The sequence below is a fragment of the Passer domesticus genome, chromosome 9 (assembly GCF_036417665.1).
Source record: "Passer domesticus isolate bPasDom1 chromosome 9, bPasDom1.hap1, whole genome shotgun sequence".
Lineage (NCBI taxonomy): Eukaryota > Metazoa > Chordata > Aves > Passeriformes > Passeridae > Passer > Passer domesticus.
Genome location: NC_087482.1, coordinates 3,934,446 through 3,961,504, shown reverse-complemented (window position 1 = coordinate 3,961,504; position 27,059 = coordinate 3,934,446). Strand labels below are relative to the sequence as shown.

At 50.5% G+C, this 27,059-nt stretch overlaps 2 protein-coding genes across 4 annotated transcripts; one reads left to right on the top strand and one right to left on the bottom strand.

The window, feature by feature from the left end:
- The first annotated feature begins 3,912 nt into the window (after window positions 1–3,912).
- On the top strand, window positions 3,913–13,789 carry LOC135307546 (transcriptional-regulating factor 1-like). 3 transcript variants are annotated; one of them, XM_064431958.1, is made up of 6 exons: window positions 3,913–4,611; window positions 4,767–4,949; window positions 10,493–10,632; window positions 11,734–11,809; window positions 12,144–12,232; window positions 12,763–13,303. In XM_064431958.1, the coding sequence occupies exons 2-6, from the start codon at window positions 4,916–4,918 to the stop codon at window positions 13,045–13,047; spliced, it is 624 nt and encodes a 207-aa protein (XP_064288028.1). In that variant the 5' UTR covers window positions 3,913–4,611; window positions 4,767–4,915; the 3' UTR covers window positions 13,048–13,303. The 3 variants fall into 3 exon arrangements, 2 of the variants coding, with proteins under 2 accessions (XP_064288028.1, XP_064288029.1); XM_064431959.1 differs by lacking the exons at window positions 3,913–4,611; window positions 4,767–4,949 and adding an exon at window positions 8,911–9,056 and having other exon boundaries at window positions 10,283–10,632; XR_010368282.1 differs by lacking the exons at window positions 3,913–4,611; window positions 4,767–4,949; window positions 10,493–10,632 and adding an exon at window positions 13,715–13,789 and having other exon boundaries at window positions 11,423–11,809; window positions 12,763–12,849.
- Window positions 13,790–15,984: 2,195 nt separating this feature from the next.
- Window positions 15,985–19,232, bottom strand: LOC135307048 (uncharacterized). The gene is made up of 6 exons (XM_064431732.1): window positions 19,110–19,232; window positions 18,528–18,605; window positions 18,324–18,416; window positions 17,551–17,676; window positions 17,037–17,187; window positions 15,985–16,896 (listed from the first exon to the last, which is right to left on the bottom strand). The coding sequence occupies exons 1-6, from the start codon at window positions 19,198–19,200 to the stop codon at window positions 16,533–16,535; spliced, it is 903 nt and encodes a 300-aa protein (XP_064287802.1). The 5' UTR covers window positions 19,201–19,232; the 3' UTR covers window positions 15,985–16,532.
- Window positions 19,233–27,059: the final 7,827 nt, after the last annotated feature.

Below are 27,059 nucleotides of genomic sequence, written 5' to 3'. Positions count from 1 at the left end.
GGGTGCGCTTCTGGCAGCTCTGCTCTCCCTACAAGTGAGGAATCACAGCCCCTGCCTCAGGCCCACTCAGAAAGCCAACCAAGTGAGACCAGAGGCAGGGGACCCTTCCCAGCTGTCTTGGACATGGCTGCAAAACAGCCACTGCCTCTTCCTGTGCCCGTGTTTGGGGTGTGCTGAGCCCAGAGCTGGTCAGCTTGTGCTCTGCTGTGCCAGGAGCGTTCTGGGCGGGCAGGAGAAGTGCTGCATGCACAGCGGAGCGTCCTGCAAGGGGCTGACCAGAGCCTTCTGTGGGAACAGGGCTCTGCTCCCTGGCTGGGAACAGCCTGGTTTTGCTGCCGTGAGTGCAGGCAGGAGTTCAGGCACGTGCAGAGGCAGCGGGCAGCTCGTGTTTGTAGGGGCCCGGGGCTGCGCGCCCAAAGCGACACGTGGGCATGGGGAAGGAAGTGACACAGAGCCGGGGGAAGGAAGATGAGCTCGAGCTGGAGCGCCTGTGCTGCAAGGAGCAGAAGGAATTCAGCCTTGCCAGGGTTTCTGAAGTGTGTGTTGGTGTTTCCCGGGAAATGCTGACATTTGGGGAAGTGCCTTTGGAGGAGAGGAGCTTGATTCTCAAGGAAACTGCTTCCCCAGGAGCCCCCAGTGACGTAGGTGCAGCTGTCTGCCTTTGGCTCCCTGTGCTTTCAGTCCTTGAGGCCCCTTGCACTTGGCAGAGGGGCGTGCAAAGCGACAAATCCATGTAGTGATAGACATTATGTTTTCTTGAAGCAGAGTGTGATTTTATAGACTCTCTCTTCTGGTGGAGATGCTCTTTTAATTCTAGTGTGTTGATTATGCCTGTTAATACATATTTTAACTTGCTCTGGCATTCTTCACAAAGAGTAGCTGTCCTTTAGTCTTTGATTTACCTCAGCAAATGTTCAGACATGACTTCAGATATCTGAATTTAGCCCATTTCTCCTCTCACTTCCATTTCAGAGAATGTCATAAATACAGATCTACACACTAAAGTATCCAAGATTTCTGTGCAATAGAAAGATGAGTAAACAGTAGTAGACCTAAGCTACATTACCTTTAGCGATTACCAAAGGCACTAGGTATTTAGAAAAGTTTTCCTTCTTTCAGCAATATTATCAATAGATTGTTATAGATACATATTATAATATTCTAATATTGGCTTTTTGCAAATATTAAAATAGATTTTATATGTGTGATGTTAAAGTAACTTTCTTATAAAGATATAGTTTTTATTTCAGTTCTTAATTAGGCTTAGACATAGTAGTGAAATAGCTGATAGAAGTATGCTTGTGTTCAAATGCCTACTTAAATGGGATAACATCCAATGAACATAGAAAGAAGACACCTGCTACAGATGTGCCCACTGTCAGCACTCACTGTCTGAAGATGGTGCGGACCAAGGTCCAAAAATTGGAGGTGGTAAGAATGGACTAAAACCACAACCAAGGAATATGCATGCTCTAAGACACAGGAGGAGCCATGCAAAACAATTCTTGGAACATGTAAACTAAAGTTTGCTATGCATAAGGGTCTATGCATATGCAGCAATCTTCATGCAACACACAGCGTGGGCTTGGCTGAGTGCCCAGATGCATCCAGCCATAATAACCTTTGCGCTATGGTCCTTGTTTCCTGTTGTCCTTTATTAAACTTTATCAGTTTTCATATGTGTTTTTCACATGCATGGACATATTTCTGGCCTGTGTGTTCTTGCTTTGGGGCAGCAATATTGTGTTTGGTGAATTAACGAGATTATTTCACTTAGCGGCTTGCAAGTTGTGGGAAAAGCCCTTTTGTTGATCTCAGACCTAAGACAAACAAAAGAACTGCAAAAAAAATCAGAGATGCCAGCCCGAGGCTACCTGAGGATCCCCCTGTGGTGGCAGGTTTCCAGAAGACACAAGACATGTCCCAGCTGCCAAAGCTGCAGAAGCTGCCAGGCGCTGGGAAAGGCTCCCAGCTGCCCTCCAGCCCTGCCAGTGCCGGGGCAGGGACTGCCCCACTGTACAAGGACACCAAAGGGGCCTGTCCAAAGCAGGGAGCTAAGTCACCTCAGCTGTTACTCAGGTGATTCTAATGATCATCACTGTTCGCTGCTTAGACCCGCCTGGCTCCCAGGCTGGGAATGACCCTTTTCAATGGCTGTGGGTGGGTGTCACCCAGATCTGATGAAAGGAGAGCAGGGCAGCTGCGGCTGGCTCTCCGGGACGGACGCTCTGCGGAGTCTGCGGGAGTTGGCTCTTCCAAGCTGCTAAGGGAAAACTTTGATAAGCATCAGCTTTTGTAGCTGTGGTGGGGTTTGCTTTGCTCCTGGAGAAGGTGGAGAAGCTGTGGAAGAGCACGGGGCTCCCCTTACCTGAGAGGAAACGCGCTCTGATCCTGGCTCAGGCACGGGCTCTACAACCTGCGGCCAGTCCCGTGCTGGTGTGGCTGGAACAGCTGTGCTGCGCTGTGAGCTCAGGAGAATGGAGCTCATGGTAGCTGCTGCCACCCGTGGCTGTGTTTGGAAGCAGAAGGTAGGAACATCAGTCTTCTGTTGTGTTTGACTTTATTGTTATTTAAGATTATAGTAAACACTGAGCATGAGCTGGGGTGCAGATTGTAATTGCTCATCTTTCCAAAGATCTATATAGATTAACCTGTGCCCTGTTTATTTTTCCTAACTCACCAATTTAATGCAGTGGTTTTATAGTGCATTTTTATTGTTGTAATGTCTGAATGTGGTGGGAGAATATATATGATGTTAGGGTATTTTTGCTTTTGTTTTTTTTCTAATAAAACCACTCTTTTCAGCTTGGTGAAGATGAAATCTGCTTCTGTCCTTGTATAGAGCTATGGGTTTGTTTACGTGGCTTCTCCTTCCCTTTTCTGCCTGGGCTTTCTCCCCTGCAGTTTTCAGTAGAAAAGTGAAGCCATAGATGGAATAAATAGACTCCACAATCTGATGTAGTTATGAACTGGGTCTGTATTGTCAGCACCCAGCACAAGCGAGATAGCTCTCCTGAAAACTTGTGCCCTGAGCCCTGGTCTGAGCTCAATCTTTTATTCACAAAGGTGCTCCATATAGATGACATTGCTCAACCTTTTCATGCATATCCAACCCCTGGCCCCGCCTGTTCTTGCCTGGCATGATAATTACATCCATGATTTCTTAAGTAAAAGGAAAAAAATCAACACTTAATTCTACAAGCTAAAATTTAAATGCTTAATTCATATTGCTAACTCAAGTTAACTCCAAAAATCTCTATTTCAAATGCAACAAATATTTGAAAGGTTATACCCCAACATATAACTGTGATCCTCAATTAATACTCCCTTCTTCCACTTGCTTAAAATCTCTTTGTCCTGGGCACTCACTATGGCCTTTTCCTGGAACCTCTCTGGCTGTCTTGAATGCTTATGGAGTAAAAGATAATCCCTGATCTATTTTCAACTCTGCCCAGACAGAGACTGCTGGAAGGGAGGTAGGACTGGTACTGGGGACCTGGCAGCTTCTCCAGGAATCAAAATTATTGAAATTATGGTAATGTGGACAAGGCATGCAAGTCCAGGTGGTGAGCTGAAGTATGCAAGTACTTGCAGTTTCTCCTCAGCACTTGACAGTTTAGGGGTATGGTCTCTTTTTATTTCTGTCTCTTAATCCTCAATCCTTGCCACACTCCTTCAACATCTTTTGCATTGTCATCTTCCCTGTTTTCTCCCTCCCTTCTTCTTTCTGTGACTTTCTGTACACGACAGACAATCCGTCACACACTGTCAGCTTGCTCAGTCACCCGAGCAGTGATAATGATGCTGTAGAAATTGTAGGTGCACAGGAGGCAAAGGTGTCATGCTTCTGTGTGCCCTCTGCAGGCAAACCTGCTTCCCAAAGCTTCAGTCACACTTGGAACAAAGGCTTGTCCCCACTGCTTTGTTGTGGTTTACGCATTGATGGAGCAACACTTCTGTCTCAGCCCGCTTAAGCCACTGCAAAGCTGGAATTGTTGCTTTAGCAGCAGATGTGCTGGCAGGGTTCTTACAGCCCCATAGTAAGAACTCTACAGTTCTTCTAGAAGAGGTTTGTGATCTTTGTGCAATAAAAACAACGCCTTCAACTGCTGCAGTGCAAGTCATGCACTCATGTAGATGTGTTTTCAGACACAGGTATTTCTATATATGCCTAGTGAGTGGCCTCCTGGGGAGCAGGGACAAACAAGGAAGGAAAGTGGGCTGACAAAACATAAAACTGGGCTTCAAAATGAAGCCATGACTTCCCTTGATACAGAAGGACATAAACTTTATCTTGATTGGCCTGAAGGTAATAAACAAGTCTCTCAATGTCCTGATCTTTCACTAGTCTGAAATGATTTAGAAAAATTTGATTTTTTTTTTTTTTTTTTTTTTTTTTTTTTTTTTTTTTTTTTTTTTTTGTGGTGGAGGATGGGGTCTGCATTTCAAGTCTGTTCTCCCAGCAGTCAGGGACCTGCACAGCTGCTGTGGGTGGGGCAGGTGATTACTAACAGCATGGTGAGAAGTTGGCTTGTGCCTGGTTGAGGGCTTGAGGACTGTGGTGAGAGAAGGGCCAGGGAGTGGAGTGGAAAATACAATTTACACAAGCAGGTATAGGTGGATGTCTGGGGTGTAGGTGGGATTTAACTGGTTTAGGTACTGCATTTATGAAGAATTGAACATTTAACTCTGAGATAGGACTATTTAGTTGCTACTCTAAATGCTGCATTTACTAACACATAATGTAATTTCTGCTGCTGTGGCAGAACCTGCTGTCCCCTGCGCTCGGAACAGGCGTGGAGGGTCCCCAAGGCATCCTCAGAATGGGCTTTGCCCTCACCTTGGCTTGTGCTGCTGCAGATTTTGGAGACAATTGTGCATAAGAACGGGCACTAGAACCAGACTTGGGGCTGGCATGCTCTGCATTTCCAGGATGGCTCATGGACAGGGTAAGGTGCTATTGGTGCACTCTGGATCAAGCTGTGATTCTATGGACACTTCAGCAAGAGAGGTTTTTTCAGGGTGATTAAACCTTCATCCTTGCTGTGCTTCCTGTGACATTTGCATCTCTATTTTGTAAAACTTCAGAAATCTGAGTCATCTTTGGCCCTGTGAAATGTTATAAACATCAGCAAAAGCCATCATAGTTTGCATGTGAAAATACATACTTTTTGACATTTGGGAGTTGGAAATTCTCATAATTTAAAACCAATTTCTATTGCTGATGATACAGAAAGGGGGCAGGTTGGTGCCTTGGGGCCTATGTTTGCTACTGTTGCCTGAAAAATAACTATTGCAGTAGCACCCTATGGCCCTGGGTGGCCAGAACGGAGGTCCAGGAGGCTTGACAGGTGTTTACTACTGAGTCTTTGATCTTTTAAGCCAAATAAAAGTTATAAATTCTTAGAACTATGTATTTATAAAAGAAAAGTATAAAGGAGAGATGTTGTACACTGTGTGTGTCCCACCTTAAACATATGACATTATAAAAACACACTCTCCAAACATCCATTCTTTTGTATGACCAGGTAAATGCCAGGTAAAACTGATTTCTTTGTTCAGAAGTATCTCACCTACTGCCAACAATTAGAATTGCTTACAGGGTCTCAGTTGCAAATGCAAAACATTCAAAACTCAAACTAACTGGTTACATTAGAAAGCACACTTTGCTTTTCTCAAGGGGCTGATTGTGAGCTATTTGATGAGCTATTCATGAACATATCCTGGGGCTGTTTGCATCAAACACTGGGATTTTGTTAGCAGTAAAAGAGGGAAAGTGCACTATGTGTGGGAAAGTAATTCCTTCCCAAAATATGTGCTTGGAGGCTACTTGGGTCAAAAGAATTTATTTTTAATTCTGTGGGCTGAAGAACTGCCCACCATCTGCTTTTTCAGAAAAAGAGGGTTGGGTCTTTGGCCCCTTGCAGAGCCTTAAATGAGCAAAGCTGAAGGGATTTGCCCCAAAAAGCAAGGAGTGTGTGAGGCTCATGGCCATAGCTGTCTGCAGAAGTGAGCATGGGCCAAGGGAAGGTCCTGCTGCCCAGAGCCAGCCCGAGGTGTCCCTGGGGATGTGTCACATCCTCTGCCTCCTCTGGCAGTGCTGCCACAGAGCACAGCAGGAGGGATTGCAGGGATTTGTCAGCACGGGGAGGACGAGCATGAGCTCCTGCTGATATTTCCATCCAGGGCTGGCACTTTCAGGCCAGCAGTGACAGATTCTGCAGCTCTGGCTGCACAGTTGCTGTTGGCAGTGCTGTGACAGCCTCAGCCACCAAGCCAGAGTGTCTGCAGGGGCAGGATGGTGTAGAGATGCCTCTCAGAGAATGGAGAGAACACCTTCAAACAGCATCTGGCAGAGTTAATGAAGGGGTGGTAAATCCCTTTAAAGGGGACAGGTTATAGAAACCTCTCTCTGTGAATATAAGAGACTGTAGGAGTGAAGAGGGAATGGGAAAAGGGAAGGGAAAGGTAGAAAAAAGAGGCAAGGGAAAGAGAGAGGGAGAGGATAGAGTCCTTGGACATTCTGATTTTATCTAAAGGACGTTTTCTGACTACATAGATGTTTGCTACAATAGTGCTTTTCGACATGCTATGGCTTTCTAACTCATGATATTAACTGATCACAGTGTGTTTTAAAAGACATAAGAAAAAACTCAGTAAAAAGTTTTCCTTCAAGACCAAATATCTGCCAGAGTCTGAGCGCCATGGTTAATGGCTTTTGAACATTCACAGGAATGGTCGAAGCATTAAAGTAATTAAATAGGTCTCTCAGAATCCAGCATAAGTTGTACTGATGAGGAGATTAAATAGAGATTCCCATTGCACTGTGTGTTTTGTAGAGGCTTAGTGACAGTATTTCACGCACACATAATAACATAAAGAATGACAGCTCATGCCTATTTGTCGTGGTAAGTATTTGCTGCTGCAGCCACCTTTCTTCAAAGTAAAGATGTGTTCAAAGGCTTTTTTCCCCGATTTCTGTTGAAAACTGTTTCATGTCAAATAAAGGATAAGTCCCATATGTAGTCTTTTCTTCTGTCAGAACCCAGGACATCCCTCTGGATGCCCTGGATGGCTCAAAATCCTGTCAGGGGCTTGGAGACCCTGGCAGGAAGCCAAAGACACTTGGGAATTCAATCTCAACCCATGGGAGCAAATTACCAACTTTATATGAAGAATTACAAGTCACAAAAGTTTAAGTAGCATAACAGTAGTTGCCACAGGGTGAAAGGTGGAATTTTGAAGAATTTGACTATGGGGGTCTAGGGGCACAAGATGGAGGAATTTGGGCATTGTCCTGTTCTTCTTCCTAGCCTCCATCTTCTTGGTGATGGTGGCACTTTGGGATTGGTTTAGAGTAGAAAGTCACTGTCTAACACAGGTGATAGGTATTGGGAAATAACTGTAAATATTGAATACGTAGTTTATAGTATAAAAGACAACACCAGCCCTGGGGGAGGGCAGTGTGCCTCAGACTGACGTACAGAACAGACCTCTGCAAGCCAGACAGAGAATGTTTTAGATAAGAAATAATAAACAGACTTGAGAACAAAACGGAAGACTTCTGACTCCTTTTTCGACAGCTGAGTTGGGGAAAAGAGACTTTTTAGAACACCTCAGGATCATCTTGAGATTGTAGAAAATAAATGTCCACATGCACCAGGAAAACACCAGTAGCTCAGATTCAGTTTCTCTTTAAAGGACCAGGCTCTGAGCCTCCAGTAATGTCCTTAGCTAAAGCAGAGCGGCTGTGAACCTGATCCTCTCACTTCTCACAGCTTTGGTATTTGCACCAAAGAAGAATCCAAGTCACTCTTTTACCGAGCCCAGCAAATGGCTCTGCCTAGCAAGGCTTTGGCAGCAGGGGCTGTGGAGGATGGCGAGGGGGCGAGGCAGGGGGGAATGGCCAGGCTGCTTCTGGGAAGCGACCAAAGCTTGCTCTTGCCTGCTGGAGCCAGTGCAGGTGGGATCTGGAGCCTACAAAGTATCTGCATTGCAGTGGGCCTTGTTCCAGATGTTTTCCCAGCAGGTTGGGGGCATATGTGTGGAAGATGTCTGCTGGGAAGGAAGCAAGATTTGTTTTACTATAACCTTAGGCAGGGAAGCAGTACAAGTGGCTGGGTTTTACCATATCTAAGTATTCAAACAAAGGCGAAAGCCGTTCATGTCGAAAAGCCGTTCGTTCTCTTGGTGTTCCTTCCTTAGAGGAATGCCAGAGTAGTAGAGACGAACATTCTCCCTTCTTCAAGGGAGCTGGAAGAGAGACCTAGAAATTCTGCATGACCTGTTGACTACAGCAATGCTGGTGCACTGCCCCAGTGTGTGTGTCCCCATCGGCTCTCCTGAGAAACATCCCGTTTCTCCAAGTTTCAGGGAAGGAGTGTTGAGGTGAGAGACAGCTCAGCAGGCCAAAGGAGGGAAAACATCAAGTGACATTATTGGGCACCAGACAATTGAGAAAGGGGGCAGGATGAATGCCGCCACTTGGACAGAAAGCTTTGCACTTGGTTCTGCACGGAATGATTTGCAAGCTCCTCTCAGAGCCAGAGGAGAGCCAGTCATCCTGGTTCTGCAGTGCAGGAAATGTGGAATGGGCGCTTGGACAGAGCCAGCCTCCTGTGCCTGTTCAGCTGCAGGCACCTTACAGAGAAGCAAAGAGGAGAGCCAGAGCTGTCCCGGCTCTGCTTTTCCCCATCCAGAGGACTGAGGAGAAAAGCCCCAGTGGGGAGCTTTTCTCCTCAGTTTTCAGAGCAAACTTGCAGCAGAAGAAGTAGAAGGGGCAAAGGTGGCCTATCCCTGTTTCTGTCCCATGGTTCCCCTGGGGTTCTGCATGGAATGTTGGGCTGTGCCTGTAGCAACTGCCCTTGTCTGCTGATCCTGCGGCCATTGGTGGAACACTGGTGGAGCAGCGCTGGAGCAGCAGCTGCAGCATCTGCTCCTGGGCTGTCCCTCAGCAGCCACCTTCTGCACTCGGCGCCACAGCTGGCCTCTGCAGCGACATCCTCATCTCCTCGTCTACTGCCAAGCATCCCCACAGCACTTTGGCACTGTGCAAGGTAAGAAAATCCCCGTGGGCCCCCAAAGCACTCACAGAACGGCAGGAGGCTCCAGCTGGCTCTGCCACCAACCACCACAGACACGGTGTGTGGTCACTTTCCCCAGACGAGGTTGCACATGAAAGCAGGCTGCAACTTCTCCAGGAATAATGCTGCCTCCAGGGGAAATACACACCTTTCCATAGAGGACGTAGGGAGCTGTCACGGTGCACTTGCAGATTCTCGTCCACTGGTGACCTGTGTAAAACTTCATGGCACCCATTTAAGTCCTAAAACTACGTTGTGGTGACCCCAAAACCAACTGGTCATTCCGAAGGAGTTCAGGGGTTCAGTGTCCACAAATCCTGCTACGCCCTCACTCTGGTCACACTTCCTGCAAAGCTTGAAAAACCAGAAGGATGGGACTTCGCCTCTGGGATGCCTGCCCATCAGAGCATGGAAGCAGTTTGCTGGGCTTGTCTGCAGTACTGGCTTTCATCCTCAGAAATGATCTGGTTTCAGCAATTCCTATATACTCACATACTTACATCACTTACAGACACATACTATTTTCATAGCTTTTTTGATTTTTTCCCACTGCCTTGCATCTCTTTTCCAGAGAGATATTGCTATAGATTTGTCTGTGTTGTTCAATGTGTGTAGGGCTGGCTCTGCCTCACGGTCAGAGGCAGCTGTGAGATGCCCTCTTGAGTGGTGCTTCTCAGGAACACAATCACAGTGTCACAGCATTTTCTGGGCTGGAAGGGACTCCCAAAGATCATGGAGCCCAGCACGTGGGCCTGCTCAGGACAACCTCAAGAATCCCAGCCTGTGCCCAAGAGCAGTGTCCAAAGACTTTTGGAGCTCTCTCAGCCTTGGTGCTGGGAGCCCTTCCCTGGGGAGGCAGTTCCAGTGCCCAAGCCCCCTCTGGCTGAAGAACCTTTGCCTTCCATCCAACCCAAGCCTGCAGTAGCGCATCTTCCATGCATCCTCTTGGCTCTTCTCACTGGCCCCAAGACTCAAGGCACTCTAGTGCCTGCCCTTCAGCTTTCCTTCTTGAGCAAGCTGCAGACTGCTAGAGGGACCTGCCTCAGAAATTCCAAGTGAAAAATGCAGCAATGACACCTAATGGAGAGGAGCTGGGACAGAGGAGCTTGGGGTTTTCAGTGGTGAGGATGAGAAGCAGGGCTACCGACACATCTTGGCAGAATGAGTTTCATCTGGAGCGTTGTTTTGATCTCTTTCAGGTGGAAAGGAGAGGCACAATGAAAAGGAAAGCAAGAGTCCTCACTGAGCCGTGAGTTTTGGCCTAGGGTTAAAGGACAGCAAAGTTGAGGAACGGCGAGCAGGACAACTGCTCCTTCAGAGCCAGGGTGGGATTGGTCGAAGGCCGTGGCTGCACGCCAGGTGTCTCTTGACCACTTGCCTTTCTTACGTCCTACTCCTTCTTCCTCTAGACACATCAATGTTGGCAGTGACTTTCAGGCTGAGCTCCCTGAGCTGCAGACCGGGCCGCCAAGTGAGGATGAAGAGCCTGCAACCCTGGTCTGGAAGCCCTTGGAGGAAGACGACTCTGACCTGGAAAAACCAGACAGAGGTAGCTGTCTAGCTTTCCTTCAACTCCTGAGATAGTCGGGCATGTAAAATGGTGATTTTTGGGTAAAAAGGCAGCTTTTGGCAGGCTCTGCTTCTCTCCTTGTCATGCCCATCTTCCCTTGTGGAAGTGGTAGGTGTAAGGACAATACTCTGCTTCTGCAGCAGAGCAGGAAAAAGAGCAACTGTGCTGCTCTCCAAATGGGTCAGAGGCATGTGCCACTGGAAGAGGGGAGATTGGCCCCCACTCCTTATGCCAAAAGCTGCATGGAAGGGAGAGGCAGCACTAGGTGGGCCCTTGCTTCAGCTGCCCTTTGCTTTGCTCTCCTTTTCATGCTCTCCAAGCTGCAGGCTTTAGCTCTTGTGCTTTCCCTCCTGCCTTGTACGGCAAGCCTTCCCCTTTGTCGGCTCAAGGCTGACTTTGGGTGGGTTTTTGTTGTGCTTGCAGTCAGAGAACTGTTGGACAAGGCCAGTTCCTGTGGCCATCCCGGGGTAGCAGCTCAGCTGGAGCTCGCCCTGCACTGCCTGCACCAGGCTCGCGGCAGCGTTCCGGTAGGAAGCGGCTGTTTGGGCGCGGGCAAGAGTGGGCAGGGAATTGATAAGGCCCGGGCAGCGGGACAGCCTTTCCTGGCTGCTCCTTGAAGAAGGGAGTTCACAAGCAGCAGAGCACTCGCTGCCTGCTGTGTCTCGTCCAGCTGCGGCAGGGCTGAGCCCAAATGGCTCCAGCAGGGACAAGATCTCTCCTGGAGGCAGCGCCGCAGGGTCCTGCAGCCTGCTGCCTTGAAAACCTCCTGGAGATCTGTGTTCTCGAAGACATTTTGAGGGGCAATTCCCAGAAGCCTCAGTCAGCTGAGGCAATTCAGGATGCAGGAGGAGCAAAATCATGGAGTTGGAGAGGAAAATGCTACCCTTGGGGAGCAGGAGCCAAGGGCTGGGCAGCAAAAATGAGGGACTGGGAGCAAAGCACAATCTTTGACCCATATGAGAGCCAGTGGCCTGAATCCTCAGCTGAAGAAGCAAAGCGGCTGAAGGGCAGCATTGGTGGGGTTTGGCTCTTTTTTTGTGTTGTGGGTCAGCTCAAGCCTTTTTCCTTTGCATCTTGCAGGAGGCTCTGGAGATGTTGCTCTCAGGGGGTCCTCCAACAGCTCAAGGCCATCCCTTGGCTGATTATCATTATGCAGGTAACCCAAGCCCAGCTTCTTCCTTCACTGACACATGCTGCCGTGCGCTTAATGGCCGTGTCAAGCATTTCTGCTTCAATTAGTTGTGCTTAAAACCAGCACACGATCTCGCCTTCTCTGGGGACAGGGAAAGCACCAGCATCTACTCCTTCAGCTTGACTCGTTTTCCATGCTTTTTTCCCTGGGGAATGCCTGCTCTCGTCTTCATCACCTTCTGAGGGAGCAGACATGCACACACGTGAATGACGGCTGGCGCCAGCTTGCTTTCGGCATCCAGTGGGATCTGCTTCAAGTGGCTAGAGGGATCAATTCAGCTGCTGCTTTTTCTTGCCAGGCTCTGATAGATGGACACCTGAGGAGAAGGAGGCCTTCCAAAAGGCTTTCCACACCTACGGCAAGGATTTCCATCTCATCCAGAAGCAGGTAAAGCCACAGGACATTTCTCACCTTGGCAGATCATCAGAAGGGACATGTTGATTATTGCTGGTACCAAATACTGCACCTATGTCCCTCTCTTCTCAAGTACCAAAACTGTTAAAGCAGCCACAGAACAGGACATGGAAGGCCTGTGTGAAAATGATGATCCGGCCTCTGCAGCCCTTCTCTCCAGGCTGTTTTGGAAGACAAAGCTCTCTTCTGTTAGACTTGTCTCCCATATATGCTGCTGCTTCCACAACACCTTGTGCTGGGGTAACTGCAGTGAACGGGGCAAAGAAGAACTCTGCTAGAGGGACTTGGTGTTGATCTGTGCATTACATGTGGTACCACGTAGCACAATACTCGGTTTATTACATTGCATAATGCCTCTCTGACTCCTGCATATTCATTTCATTTTACACCCTCCTCAATTTTCTCCGTGACTTTAATTCCTACTTTACTCTGTATTCTCATTGTTCTCCAATGCACCCTACAGGACGGCTGTTTCAGATTCCTTCTTTTGCTCTTCACAACAGATCCCGAGTAAGACTGTGGCACAGTGTGTGGAGTACTACTACTGCTGGAAAAAAGAGCAGAAACTTGCCAGCAGCACTCTTGCTCAGGTGAGTGGGAAGAAAATCCAGACATGCCAGCAGGGTCAAGAAACTGGCAGAAGGGCACAAACCCTGCTGGTAAGCCACACCAGACGCCGCTTTGCCAGGCTCCCTTGGTCCCACGCACTGGGAGAGGCGCAGCAGGTGCTACCCAGACTTTTGTTGTGCTGCTGCCCTGAAATACGGAATTGTGGAGCACAACTTTGACCCAACAAAGCAGCACCACCAGCAAAATGGGCTTTGACTCTCTACAAATCGGTTTCTCAAGGGCTGGCACCCTCAGATTCCAATCACACCTTTCATTCCCCACTGCTTGCTAACATCAGCCATCTGGGCTGCCTTCATGGAGATGCTGCCAAATTTTAGAGATCTTTTGTAGCACCCCAGCGTATCCCCAAAAAGGAGCTGCCAGTGCCATGGCACCTTTAATACTTTCCTTACTGGCAGAGAGCAATTTGCTTCACAGAGAGAGACAGAGAGAGAGGGAGAGAGAGAGATTATTTTGGGTAGGAGAAAATGGGTAATCATGTGTCTTCACTAGTGTGACTGAATGTAAAAGCCATGCCCTAGACATGTGGGGAGGAAAACCAGAGATAAATAGATGTTAGGCAGAGAGGTAGAAATCAGACATGTAGAACTATGGATAGCCACGTATTTATCCCACCCCCTTAGAGCTGTGGTAAAGGGGAGTATTTTCTTCCAACCTCCATGGTTGGCAGCCTGCCGCAGCCCACTGCCATATCCAGCCCTTTTCTCAGCTCTTTGGGGTTTGGAAGAATTTGCTTAGGCCAATAGATTTTTGGGGTGGATGCTGTGAATTCCAGCTTTCTAAAAGGAAGGAAGGAAGCACTGATAAGGATTCTTTGATTTCCAGACTGCGGGCAAACGGAAGAGGAGGAAAAGCCCTCCCAGGAAGGAGACTGGGGAGACCGGGAAGAGAAGCCGCAAGTGGGCTGGCAGCGCGGAGTGTCCCTGCTGCCAACCGCGCCAGCCGCCCCAGCCGGCGGGAGGCCCCTTTCCGTGCGGGCAGTGCCAACGGTGCGCAAGCTCCTCCTCCTTCTGCTCCCAGCTGCCCCTTTGGCCTAAAGCACGCTGACCCTTTCCAAAGGCACCACAGGGCAAGCTGAGGCCACTTGCAGGATCGCCCCTGGCAGCCGTGCTCAAGCTTACAGCCCACTTGGAACCCAAACAGCTTCGTTCAAACCCAGCATTCCCAGTGAAACCTTGCCATGCCCCAACAAGACACAGTTTGTACAAGCAGGAACACATGCATCAAAGCTTGCTTTGATGCTGCTGATCCAATTAAACCTAGGATGAAGCAAAAGGAGGAAGACATTTCAAAGAATTGAAACCAGCAAGATCAGACTCATGGTGCTGATCACTTTACCAATTTGTCACAGCCTGAAAAGATGGAAATTCATCCAAAAAGGGAGATCTCGGCACTTGGCTTAATGGTGTGTATGGAGTTAACAATGGATGGTTTGTTTCCTGTCTTCCAGGGAGTTTGAAACCATCAAGGAGAGGAACAAGCACAGGAGAAGACATCGCCCACGCAAGGATGCACAGCCTCTCCCCAAGAAGAAAAGGCCAAATTAGCCCTGCATTTGCCCCAGGCTAGCAAGAGTTATGCGTCTGCAGGACTAGATAGAAATAAGATTGTTTTTCAAGTTTTTAGGATTGTTTATTCTTCTATTAGTTTACATGATAGGAATCCCTCTGTTTATTAGCTAAGATATATATAAGATATATAACTATTATTAAAGATGTATTAGTAGTGTTAGATTTAGCAATAAATGTTTGGTGTTTGGTGTTTCTATGCTTCAACTTTTTACATTTTGTCTTTGTTGAGACACAATCTGTTTTTATCATTAAACCAAAGTTTGCTCCATTTGGCCTTTCTGTCTGTATGAAATCCCTGAGGCAGTGTTCATTACATTTCCTTGGTGTTGCACACACGGCATTTGCCCTGAGAGAGCAATGGGGGCACATGAGTCCCCCCCAGGCCCAGCCCCTGGCTCAGCTGGCAGCACTTCCAGAGGCGTGTCCCCATTACTGCCAATGAAATCATGGTGGAGCTTCCTCCTTTGATTCCTGAACATCTCAGCTGGGAGTGGCTGGGGAGGCTTTGCTGAATTCAATGCACTGGATCTAAAGGAGTGCTCTTGTCTCACTGTACTTGCTGGGATAAAAGTAGTGGGTTGAGGCCTGTGGTAATCGGCGGAAAAAATGCGGCACTCAATAGGAGTGATCAGCAAATCTCAAAACTTTATTGGTAGGCACATACATTTATATTGGTGTTAATGAGGCCAATACATATTGCAAAAGGCGAGCTCATTATTGGTTAGTTACTTATCAGCTAACTACGCCTACCTTAGCATTCTTGTGGCTACTATGTTGCAGCTGTCCACATCTTTTCTTCATATTTCTAACTAACCATCCTCTCCCCCATCCTGATGTTGCACCAAGGGCTCAGTGCCCTTGCCAGGTTTGGACACTGTCCGCTGACTCCTATCCTCATCTCCTTCTTGCTTAACTAACGGTATTATATCAGTGTGACCTTTGTCAACTAGCTAGCTGTTCACAAAATCCTCCACAAAAGTTCTCTGTTCTATTCCAGCTCTGGGCTTTTTTCCCATACTGCGTGCGACAAGACTGTAATTTTTATTATAATTATAGTCGCTGTTATCCATCTAATTTTTAAGAAGGCTCCTGTGATTGATAGGACATTCCTTCCCCTCTCACACAGCCCGGCTCCAGCTTTCTGCTCCTTGATGCTCCTCTCTTGAAGCTCTTCAGGGAGGGACTGCCACGACCTAAGTCACCACCTCGGGTCTCTTGATGTGCTCACTGCTGGACAGCCATCCCTCGCAGAACATCTTTCCCTCTCTGCCCAGACCTTCCTGATTCAGGGCAGCATCCCAAATGAGCTCCCAGAGAAGTTTCTGCATGTCACTGCTAGCCAGCGTGTCCCCGTGCTGGTGCAGGAAAGCTTTGTGAACGGCCACTGCTGGGAAAGCAGGCTGAGGTGGCACAAGCAGCTCCTGCACTGCAGTGCAAGTTTCTCAGAGCTCCTGTCACAGCCCCAGCCCTGCTCCCAGCTCTGTGCATTCTACCCCAACAGAAACAGCCACACCAGGCAAGAACTTACTGCTTTTGGAAAAATATTTATTTATCAAGATCAAGAAAACAATAATTGTCTGCTAATACCAAGTATCACTATCACTAAATGTACCACTATCACAAAAACAATCACCATCCTCCAATATTAACTATCACTATCGCTAATACAGTCATTGTCCTCTAATATCAAATAACGCTATCATTAAAACAATCACTATCCTCTAATATTAACTATCACTATCATTAAAACAACCACCACCCTCTAATATCAAGTATCCCTATCACTATCACTAAAAGAATCACTACCACTATCACTATTTATGACTATCACTATCGCTAATACAATCACCCTCCTCTAATATCAAGTAACGCTATCATTGAAACAATCACTATCCCCTAATATTAACTAACGCTATCATTAAAACCATCACTATCCTCTAATATTAACTATCACTATCATTAAAACAACCACCACCCTCTAATATCAAGTGTCCCTATCACTATCACTAAAAGAATCACTACCACTATCACTATTTATGGCTATCACTATCACTAACCATCTATCACTATCACTAATCTTCATCCTCTAACAGATAGTAGTCCTGCAGGTATTGGTAGGAGGGCCAAGAGGATGCTGTGGGCTGAGGTGACTCCAGGGAAATCCAGTGGTCCCGTGAAGAGGTGTTGTCAGCCAGAGCACAGAAGGAGCAGGTGGGCAGAGGTGACGGGTCTGCGCTCATGTTCTTGTGCAGCTGGGCGAGCTCTGCTGCAAAGAGCTCAGGAAACAGGCGGCAGCTGTCCCTGAACCCGTTGCCTTGGGCTCTCTCGCTGCTTCCCGCTCCTTCTCCTGACTCTGCTTCACCTCTAGGCTGACCACAGCTTTCCCAGGAAGAGTCCCAGTCCTGTCCTGTTGCCTCTTTGTCCTCCTGGCTCCTCCTGTAGAAACACATTTCCAAGAAGACTCCTCACAGATAGGAATTTGGAGCACAGTTTCCTCAGAGCCCTGCTAGGAGCCGCCTGGGCGCTCCTGCATGCTGCAAAGACTTCCTTGCCAATGGCAGCAATTAATAACTGACCTGTCTCTCTTCAGCAGCTGATGCATGACTAGATAGCCAGACACTGCCCCAAGCAGAAGCAAAGCTGAGGCTGCTACTGTCCCTACTAGGATGTAGTACTTGCTCGGGTCACAGTGTCCAGCAGTCTGGGCTTTTTGCCCACCGGATGACCCTGGCAGGAGAAGAGACAATGCAAGAGTCAGCGTTTGTGCTCTGCACTAGGCATAACCCCACAGTGTGCTTCAGCTGCCCAAGGACTGGCACTGCTAGTGGATCAGAACTGACATCTGATGTTGTCTTCAGAGATGGCTTCCTCTGGCTCTGGTGTCTTAGCATCAGGGACCAAGAGGGATCCCATCAAGCTCTCATGCACAAGAGCCCAGTGTGTGCCAGGGAGCAGCACTGCCCCATCTACTCCTCCGGGCTGCAGGCCCGGGCTGCGTGCTGGGCACCTGCAATTCACCCATGGAGAGCACTGCAGGGATACAGCAGAAATGCTGCTCTTTGCCCAAGACAGCATCTAGCAAGCACTCACCTGAATATTCCTCAGGCTCAGCAAGTGTCCTGGTGTCCTCTGTTGGTTCTCTTTTTTCATGTGAGCCTGGCACACTGTCACTTTCTTCCACAGCTAAGGTCTCCGGCACAGTCTCAGAATCTGTCTCTTCAGAAAAACAAAACATTGCACACATTAACCAGAAGCCACTGCCCCTCAGCACAAGCACGGTACCATGGCCTGGGCATTCCGGCAAGCGGCGCTGACGAGGCCGCTGTCCCCCCCAAGACAGGAGGAATCGACAGCTGGATTTTCTGCAGTGCAACAAGAAGTGCAGACCCAAACCAGCCAAGACTTAACCAAATGACCCACAGAAGGAGTACCTTCAGGTTCCCCCTCACCCTTGGACTCCAGCTTCAACCCGTCCCTGAGCCTGAGCTTTGCAAGGGGCAGCCAAGGCTTGCTCTGATGTCATTGCTGCCTCCATGCTGTGCTGAGCGTGTGGCGAACCCAAATTCAGCACTGGCCTTTGCCCAACATCTGGATGCCAATGTCTGCACAGAGCAGCCCTGGCCAGGAATGCTGCAACTGCAGCAGCAGCTGGAGAAGCCCCTGGCAGTCATCTGGAAGAACAGCTGCGAGCGGAGGCTGTGCTGGACCATCTCTAGGGCTCCCTGCAGGAGCTGTGAAATGGAGTGGGCCTGCAGCAGGACTCTGACTGAGTGCTTCTGCCTGTCCAGGATACAGCACATGCCTACAGGAAGCAAAAGCTCAGCTTCCCGGCTGCCAGGGTTAACAGAGTGGGATATACTAACCAGATGGGGCTTCATGCAAGGCTGCCAGGAGCTCCTCTGGAACATCCGGCAATCCTTCAGGGAACTCTTCAGGAACCTTGTCATCCTTCATCCCTATTGTTAGATTTACAAAAGCACGTTAACCTATGACGGTATTTTTCTCGTGAATAAAACAGGGAAAAGGGGCGCTCCTTTTTGTGAAGGCAGGACAGACTGACTACTCACGCTTGAGGTACCAGCTCGGAGTCAGCACGGTATCTGCCCCTCGCTCAGGGGCTGAAAGAGCACTCTCTGTGTCCACAACTACAACCAAACACCCACAAGAAGTTACCATCACGTGCACTGCCCTCATGGGCACACCTCAAGGCCTGGATGTGGAAGGCACTGATAGGGCACGCTCAAGCAGGTCTGCATCCTCACAGCTGCAGGGGGGTCTGGCTGCCCTTGGGACACTGAGCTGGCAGCTCCCACATGAAGGGAAAAGCCGTGGCGTGCCCACATGATCTGTGTGCGGGTCAGCCCTGGAGCCGGGCCAGAAGGCTGGACACCCAGAGCGGAGGGATGGACAGCCACTGCTGAGTGATGGAGAACTGGTGCTGAGCTTCCGGGCCTGGCCCGACCCTCCCCACATCCTTGCTCCTTAGGAAGCTCTCTCCATGCTGCACCCTAAAGCAGCTGCAGCCCCTCACACCTCCCCTGGAGCCTCTGCCCCTCTGCCTGCCCCGTGCTGCCTTCCTGGCTCAACCATCCCTGCTCCCGGCCCCGCTGCTGCCAGCCAGGGCTGTGTGCTGGCCCCTGCCTGCCTACCTGCTCCCTGCCCAGCTGCTGGAGCACTCTGGCCATTCTGGGCTGGCAGGGCCACGAGAAAGAGCAGCAGGAGGTAGCGGCTCAGGACCATGATCCCCCCTGCTAGCAACACTCTGCTGCTGCTGCTGCTGCTGCTGCTGCTGCTGCTGCTGCTGCTGCTGCTGCAGTGTTGCCCAGAGCGAGCACTGAAGAGCACAGTGGGGCTCTGGAACATGACATCAAACAGAGCTCTGTGACCTCAGAACAAAGTGATGGCTGTGAAGGCCCCAATGTACGCCCACGTTGCCTGTGAATTCCTGCACCTCCCCTCTACTGAATTTCCTTCTTCTGCACAGGAATGGAAGGAGCCAAATGGAGAAGGGCTGGAGTATTTTGGAGGCAGCATTGTGCATGGGAATGCAGAGGCACTCATGTCTTATTCCTCAGAAATTCCCTAGAAGAAGACCTGGATGAAGGCTGCTGTAAAAAGCCCAAATTCAAGAGTGTTTCTTTGGTAGTATTTTTGTCTGAAAGAATTGTGGCAAAAACCTGCTTTTCCCATGACTTCTGCTACACTTTCATGACCTTTGATGGCAGCACTGCTTCCATCCTCCACTGTCACCCAAACATGGCTGTGCAGTGCTGACGCATCTCCCCCGTCAGCCTGGTTTACTCCCTTTTCCACTTCCAATGCTACTTAAAGCTCTCTCAAGGAGCCCTGCTAACTCTGGAGCCAAGAGCCTTTTTCCCTTTCAGGCAGATGTAGCCCATGTGCCACCATCAGGCCTGCTGTCCTGTAGAGTAACCCACGGTCAAACTCCCACACTGTTGCTGGGAACACCGGGCTGCCGCCTATTCACCTCTAGAGCCTTCCTGGGTCTGGCTCACTGCACGTGGCGGAAGTAAATACCACATGTGCCCCAGATCCCTCAAGCAGTCATCCAGAGCCCCTGAGCTCCCTCTGCCTTGTCCTCGGACACCATCAGGCACCGCCACGGGACACACACAAATGTCTTGGTTGCTGCAGATATCAGGTAACACTGCTGGCCTTTTAGCCGAGCAGCTCTTCTGGCAAATAAATATGCATGACTTATGTGTGCCAGGCAACCTACGCTCAGAAGCTCTTGGACAGCCTTCTAGAGCACCTTTGGTACGGTTGTCCCTGAAGCACTACTTAAGCCCCAGGTGTTTCCAGCTGCAAGCAAAGAGGCACTGACAGATTTCCACCCCTCGGGTCTCTCTCCAAGGCTCGTAAGAGTCCTATGCAGCTGACAAGCTGCAGAAACTCGGCCCATGGCATCCTCTGGAATCAAGCACACATCACTGCCCACCGTGAAGGCCGCAGCCCATAATGAGCAGAGGGCCAGAGCAGGCTGGAGGGTGTCTTGGTGACATCTCCTTCCTACGTAGGACCCAGGCAGGCTGCCCAGCTGCCTCGGCCTTGGCTCTGAGCGCCATCTCGGGCCCTCCATTCCTGCCCCAGGGGAGGCACCGATGAACACGGCCCTCCTTTTTTCCTTAAGGGGCCACACGCCCAGGCACTCCGTTACCGCGCTCCGCGCCATTGTGCTGCTCGGCGGCCCGTCACCAGCTGCGGCACCAGTGTCCCCAGAGCTCCTGTGCTGCTGCTGAAGCCGCCCGCGGCGTGTGGCCCGGCGGGGCGGCAGCGCTGCCCGCAGCCCGCGGCCTCCTCGTCCCCTGCTGCCGCCATTGCGCACGGGGCCCTGAGGGGCGGGCACGGGGCTGCGGGGCTGTGCCGGCCCCACTTGCCGGGCCTCAGCCCCAGCTGCTGCCGCTGGCTCGTAGCGACCACTGCAGCAGGAAAACACCTCGGGGTTTACTGGAGTGCATACAAAAACTGCCCCTGGGCTTCTCCTTGTGTGTTGCTCTAGCCACTTGCCAGTCCCTTGCTTGCCCGCTGTTCTTTGCCACTCGCTCTCTATTTTGTTGTCCCTGCAAAGCTTCTTCAACAGTCTCCATCCCGCCCCAGCCCAGCGTTCGCTCTCTCCTGCTCCCTCCTGCTCATTCTGCGTCTCTTCCTCTGTCCCTGCTGCCCCTTCCCGCAGCTCCGGCCCCGTTCCCTGGCCCTCTTTTGCTCCCGTTGTCTCTCCGTTCTGCTTCCTGCCCCTTTCTCTTCGGTCTCTATTTCTCGGCTCCGCTCCCTGGGCCATGCTCGCTTCAGACTCCCAGGCGAACCGCCCTGGCAGCCGCTCTCTGCAGCCGGGACACGGCGGGGAGCTCTCCTGCGGCGGCACGACAGCGGCCAATGGGGCCCGGCACCGGCGCCTCGGCCCTCACGCCGGAGCGGGGCCGCTCCCAGGCAGCGGCGGCAGCTGGAGCTGCGGCCCGGGAAGCGGGGCCGGCACAGCCCCACAGCCCCGGGCCCGCCCCTCCCGGCCCCAGTGGCAGAGAGCAGGGATGAGGTGGCAAACCAAGGCACTGGCCACTGGACAGAGCAACACACAAGGCAAATGCCAGGCACGCTTTTTGCCGGACCCCATTGAATCCAGAGCTCTTTTGCTGCTGCAGTGGCATGTCAGCTCCCTCAGAAGCAGCCGAGGCATTTCAGAAAGGGCACTGCAGGGCATGAGCGTGCATCTGTCCCACAGCTCTCAGTTGTGCATCTGGAAGGCTGCAAGTGTGGGTGTCTATATGAGAAGAGTTTGTGAGGCTTGCTTCAAGGCTTGAGGCACAGCTCTCTTCTGAACAGAGCCTTGGGCTGCCCTCTCAGGAGGTGGCTATCTCAGAGCTGCTGCTATCTCAGAGAGGCCCATGAGAGACAGCGCAGAGGCGCAGCTGGAGCTGCTGTGGAGAGCAGAGGAGAGGAACAAGGGTGAGGAGCTCAGTGGTTCCTCTTCATCACTTCAAAGGGAAGAGCATTGTCTTGGGACAGTCTTTACCGCCCGAGCAAGAAGTAGAAGGACCCCCCCAAAAGCCCACTGTCCAGAGATGCCTTCAAGCATCTCTCTGGCAATTGCTGCTGGCAATATCCTCCCCACACACTGCAGGCAACAGTCAGCCTCAACAGCAGCTGTGCTGCGTTCCTTGGACAGCAGCTTTGCTGCACTCACACCTCCAGCTTTGGCTGCAGATGGCCCAGCTGGAGCATGCACGGGCAAAGGCCTGCAGGACCACCGTCAGTCGGACTCGTGAGCCCAGGACAGCAGTTCCCTGGCATGCTGGTTTCTTGCAGTGCCTCGCTTTCTTCATCTGAGACAGGCACTCCGTCACTTCTTTCCACCTGGAAGGCCTTCCTACATTCCATCACTTGAGAAATCCAGCAGGAAATACCCCCATCTATATTGCCTGAGTCTTAATCTCCCTGAACTAAAAGTTAAGTCCAAAAACAGGAATAAATGAGCCTGCATCTGCCACACTCGCTCAAGCAAAAGATCACATCAAAGTTTGTGGTAATCGGCGGAAGAAATGCGGCACTCAATATGAGTGATCAGCAAATCTCAAAACTTTATTGGTAGGCACATACATTTATATTGGTGTTAATGAGGCCAATACATATTGCAAAAGGTGAGCTCATTATTGGTTAGTTACTTATCAGCTAACTACGCCTACCTTAGCATTCTTGTGGCTACTATGTTGCAGCTGTCCACATCTTTTCTTCATATTTCTAACTAACCATCCTCTCCCCCATCCTGATGTTGCACCAAGGGCTCAGTGCCCTTGCCAGGTTTGGACACTGTCCGCTGACTCCTATCCTCATCTCCTTCTTGCTTAACTAACGGTATTATATCAGTGTGACCTTTGTCAACTAGCTAGCTGTTCACAAAATCCTCCACAAAAGTTCTCTGTTCTATCCCAGCTCTGGGCTTTTTTCCCATACTGCGTGCGACAAGACTGTAATTTTTATTATAATTATAGTCGCTGTTATCCATCTAATTTTTAAGAAGGCTCCTGTGATTGATAGGACATTCCTTCCCCTCTCACACAGCCCGGCTCCAGCTTTCTGCTCCTTGATGCTCCTCTCTTGAAGCTCTTCGGGGAGGGACTGCCACGACCTAAATCACCACCTCGGGTCTCTTGATGTGCTCACTGCTGGACAGCCATCCCTCGCAGAACATCTTTCCCTCTCTGCCCAGACCTTCCTGATTCAGGGCAGCATCCCAAATGAGCTCCCAGAGAAGTTTCTGCATGTCACTGCTAGCCAGCGTGTCCCCGTGCTGGTGCAGGAAAGCTTTGTGAACGGCCACTGCTGGGAAAGCAGGCTGAGGTGGCACAAGCAGCTCCTGCACTGCAGTGCAAGTTTCTCAGAGCTCCTGTCACAGCCCCAGCCCTGCTCCCAGCTCTGTGCATTCTACCCCAACAGAAACAGCCACACCAGGCAAGAACTTACTGCTTTTGGAAAAATATTTATTTATCAAGATCAAGAAAACAATAATTGTCTGCTAATACCAAGTATCACTATCACTAAATGTACCACTATCACAAAAACAATCACCATCCTCCAATATTAACTATCACTATCGCTAATACAGTCATTGTCCTCTAATATCAAATAACGCTATCATTAAAACAATCACTATCCTCTAATATTAACTATCACTATCATTAAAACAACCACCACCCTCTAATATCAAGTATCCCTATCACTATCACTAAAAGAATCACTACCACTATCACTATTTATGACTATCACTATCGCTAATACAATCACCCTCCTCTAATATCAAGTAACGCTATCATTGAAACAATCACTATCCCCTAATATTAACTAACGCTATCATTAAAACCATCACTATCCTCTAATATTAACTATCACTATCATTAAAACAACCACCACCCTCTAATATCAAGTGTCCCTATCACTATCACTAAAAGAATCACTACCACTATCACTATTTATGGCTATCACTATCACTAACCATCTATCACTATCACTAATCTTCATCCTCTAACAGATAGTAGTCCTGCAGGTATTGGTAGGAGGGCCAAGAGGATGCTGTGGGCTGAGGTGACTCCAGGGAAATCCAGTGGTCCCGTGAAGAGGTGTTGTCAGCCAGAGCACAGAAGGAGCAGGTGGGCAGAGGTGACGGGTCTGCACTCATGTTCTTGTGCAGCTGGGCGAGCTCTGCTGCAAAGAGCTCAGGAAACAGGCGGCAGCTGTCCCTGAACCCGTTGCCTTGGGCTCTCTCGCTGCTTCCCGCTCCTTCTCCTGACTCTGCTTCACCTCTAGGCTGACCACAGCTTTCCCAGGAAGAGTCCCAGTCCTGTCCTGTTGCCTCTTTGTCCTCCTGGCTCCTCCTGTAGAAACAGATTTCCAAGAAGACTCCTCACAGATAGGAATTTGGAGCACAGTTTCCTCAGAGCCCTGCTAGGAGCCGCCTGGGCGCTCCTGCATGCTGCAAAGACTTCCTTGCCAATGGCAGCAATTAATAACTGACCTGTCTCTCTTCAGCAGCTGATGCATGACTAGATAGCCAGACACTGCCCCAAGCAGAAGCAAAGCTGAGGCTGCTACTGTCCCTACTAGGATGTAGTACTTGCTCGGGTCACAGTGTCCAGCAGTCTGGGCTTTTTGCCCACCGGATGACCCTGGCAGGAGAAGAGACAATGCAAGAGTCAGCGTTTGTGCTCTGCACTAGGCATAACCCCACAGTGTGCTTCAGCTGCCCAAGGACTGGCACTGCTAGTGGATCAGAACTGACATCTGATGTTGTCTTCAGAGATGGCTTCCTCTGGCTCTGGTGTCTTAGCATCAGGGACCAAGAGGGATCCCATCAAGCTCTCATGCACAAGAGCCCAGTGTGTGCCAGGGAGCAGCACTGCCCCATCTACTCCTCCGGGCTGCAGGCCCGGGCTGCGTGCTGGGCACCTGCAATTCACCCATGGAGAGCACTGCAGGGATACAGCAGAAATGCTGCTCTTTGCCCAAGACAGCATCTAGCAAGCACTCACCTGAATATTCCTCAGGCTCAGCAAGTGTCCTGGTGTCCTCTGTTGGTTCTCTTTTTTCATGTGAGCCTGGCACACTGTCACTTTCTTCCACAGCTAAGGTCTCCGGCACAGTCTCAGAATCTGTCTCTTCAGAAAAACAAAACATTGCACACATTAACCAGAAGCCACTGCCCCTCAGCACAAGCACGGTACCATGGCCTGGGCATTCCGGCAAGCGGCGCTGACGAGGCCGCTGTCCCCCCCAAGACAGGAGGAATCGACAGCTGGATTTTCTGCAGTGCAACAAGAAGTGCAGACCCAAACCAGCCAAGACTTAACCAAATGACCCACAGAAGGAGTACCTTCAGGTTCCCCCTCACCCTTGGACTCCAGCTTCAACCCGTCCCTGAGCCTGAGCTTTGCAAGGGGCAGCCAAGGCTTGCTCTGATGTCATTGCTGCCTCCATGCTGTGCTGAGCGTGTGGCGAACCCAAATTCAGCACTGGCCTTTGCCCAACATCTGGATGCCAATGTCTGCACAGAGCAGCCCTGGCCAGGAATGCTGCAACTGCAGCAGCAGCTGGAGAAGCCCCTGGCAGTCATCTGGAAGAACAGCTGCGAGCGGAGGCTGTGCTGGACCATCTCTAGGGCTCCCTGCAGGAGCTGTGAAATGGAGTGGGCCTGCAGCAGGACTCTGACTGAGTGCTTCTGCCTGTCCAGGATACAGCACATGCCTACAGGAAGCAAAAGCTCAGCTTCCCGGCTGCCAGGGTTAACAGAGTGGGATATACTAACCAGATGGGGCTTCATGCAAGGCTGCCAGGAGCTCCTCTGGAACATCCGGCAATCCTTCAGGGAACTCTTCAGGAACCTTGTCATCCTTCATCCCTATTGTTAGATTTACAAAAGCACGTTAACCTATGACGGTATTTTTCTCGTGAATAAAACAGGGAAAAGGGGCGCTCCTTTTTTGTGAAGGCAGGACAGACTGACTACTCACGCTTGAGGTACCAGCTCGGAGTCAGCACGGTATCTGCCCCTCGCTCAGGGGCTGAAAGAGCACTCTCTGTGTCCACAACTACAAGCAAACACCCACAAGAAGTTACCATCACGTGCACTGCCCTCATGGGCACACCTCAAGGCCTGGATGTGGAAGGCACTGCTAGGGCACGCTCAAGCAGGTCTGCATCCTCACAGCTGCAGGGGGGTCTGGCTGCCCTTGGGACACTGAGCTGGCAGCTCCCACATGAAGGGAAAAGCCGTGGCGTGCCCACACGATCTGTGTGCGGGTCAGCCCTGGAGCCGGGCCAGAAGGCTGGACACCCAGAGCGGAGGGACGGACAGCCACTGCTGAGTGATGGAGAACTGGTGCTGAGCTTCCGGGCCTGGCCCGACCCTCCCCACATCCTTGCTCCTTAGGAAGCTCTCTCCATGCTGCACCCTAAAGCAGCTGCAGCCCCTCACACCTCCCCTGGAGCCTCTGCCCCTCTGCCTGCCCCGTGCTGCCTTCCTGGCTCAGCCATCCCTGCTCCCGGCCCCGCTGCTGCCAGCCAGGGCTGTGTGCTGGCCCCTGCCTGCCTACCTGCTCCCTGCCCAGCTGCTGGAGCACTCTGGCCATTCTGGGCTGGCAGGGCCACGAGAAAGAGCAGCAGGAGGTAGCGGCTCAGGACCATGATCCCCCCTGCTAGCAACACTCTGCTGCTGCTGCTGCTGCTGCTGCTGCTGCTGCAGCGTTGCCCAGAGCGAGCACTGAAGAGCACAGTGGGGCTCTGGAACCTGACATCAAACAGAGCTCTGTGACCTCAGAACAAAGTGATGGCTGTGAAGGCCCCAATGTACGCCCACGTTGCCTGTGAATTCCTGCACCTCCCCTCTACTGAATTTCCTTCTTCTGCACAGGAATGGAAGGAGCCAAATGGAGAAGGGCTGGAGTATTTTGGAGGCAGCATTGTGCATGGGAATGCAGAGGCACTCATGTCTTATTCCTCAGAAATTCCCTAGAAGAAGACCTGGATGAAGGCTGCTGTAAAAAGCCCAAATTCAAGAGTGTTTCTTTGGTAGTATTTTTGTCTGAAAGAATTGT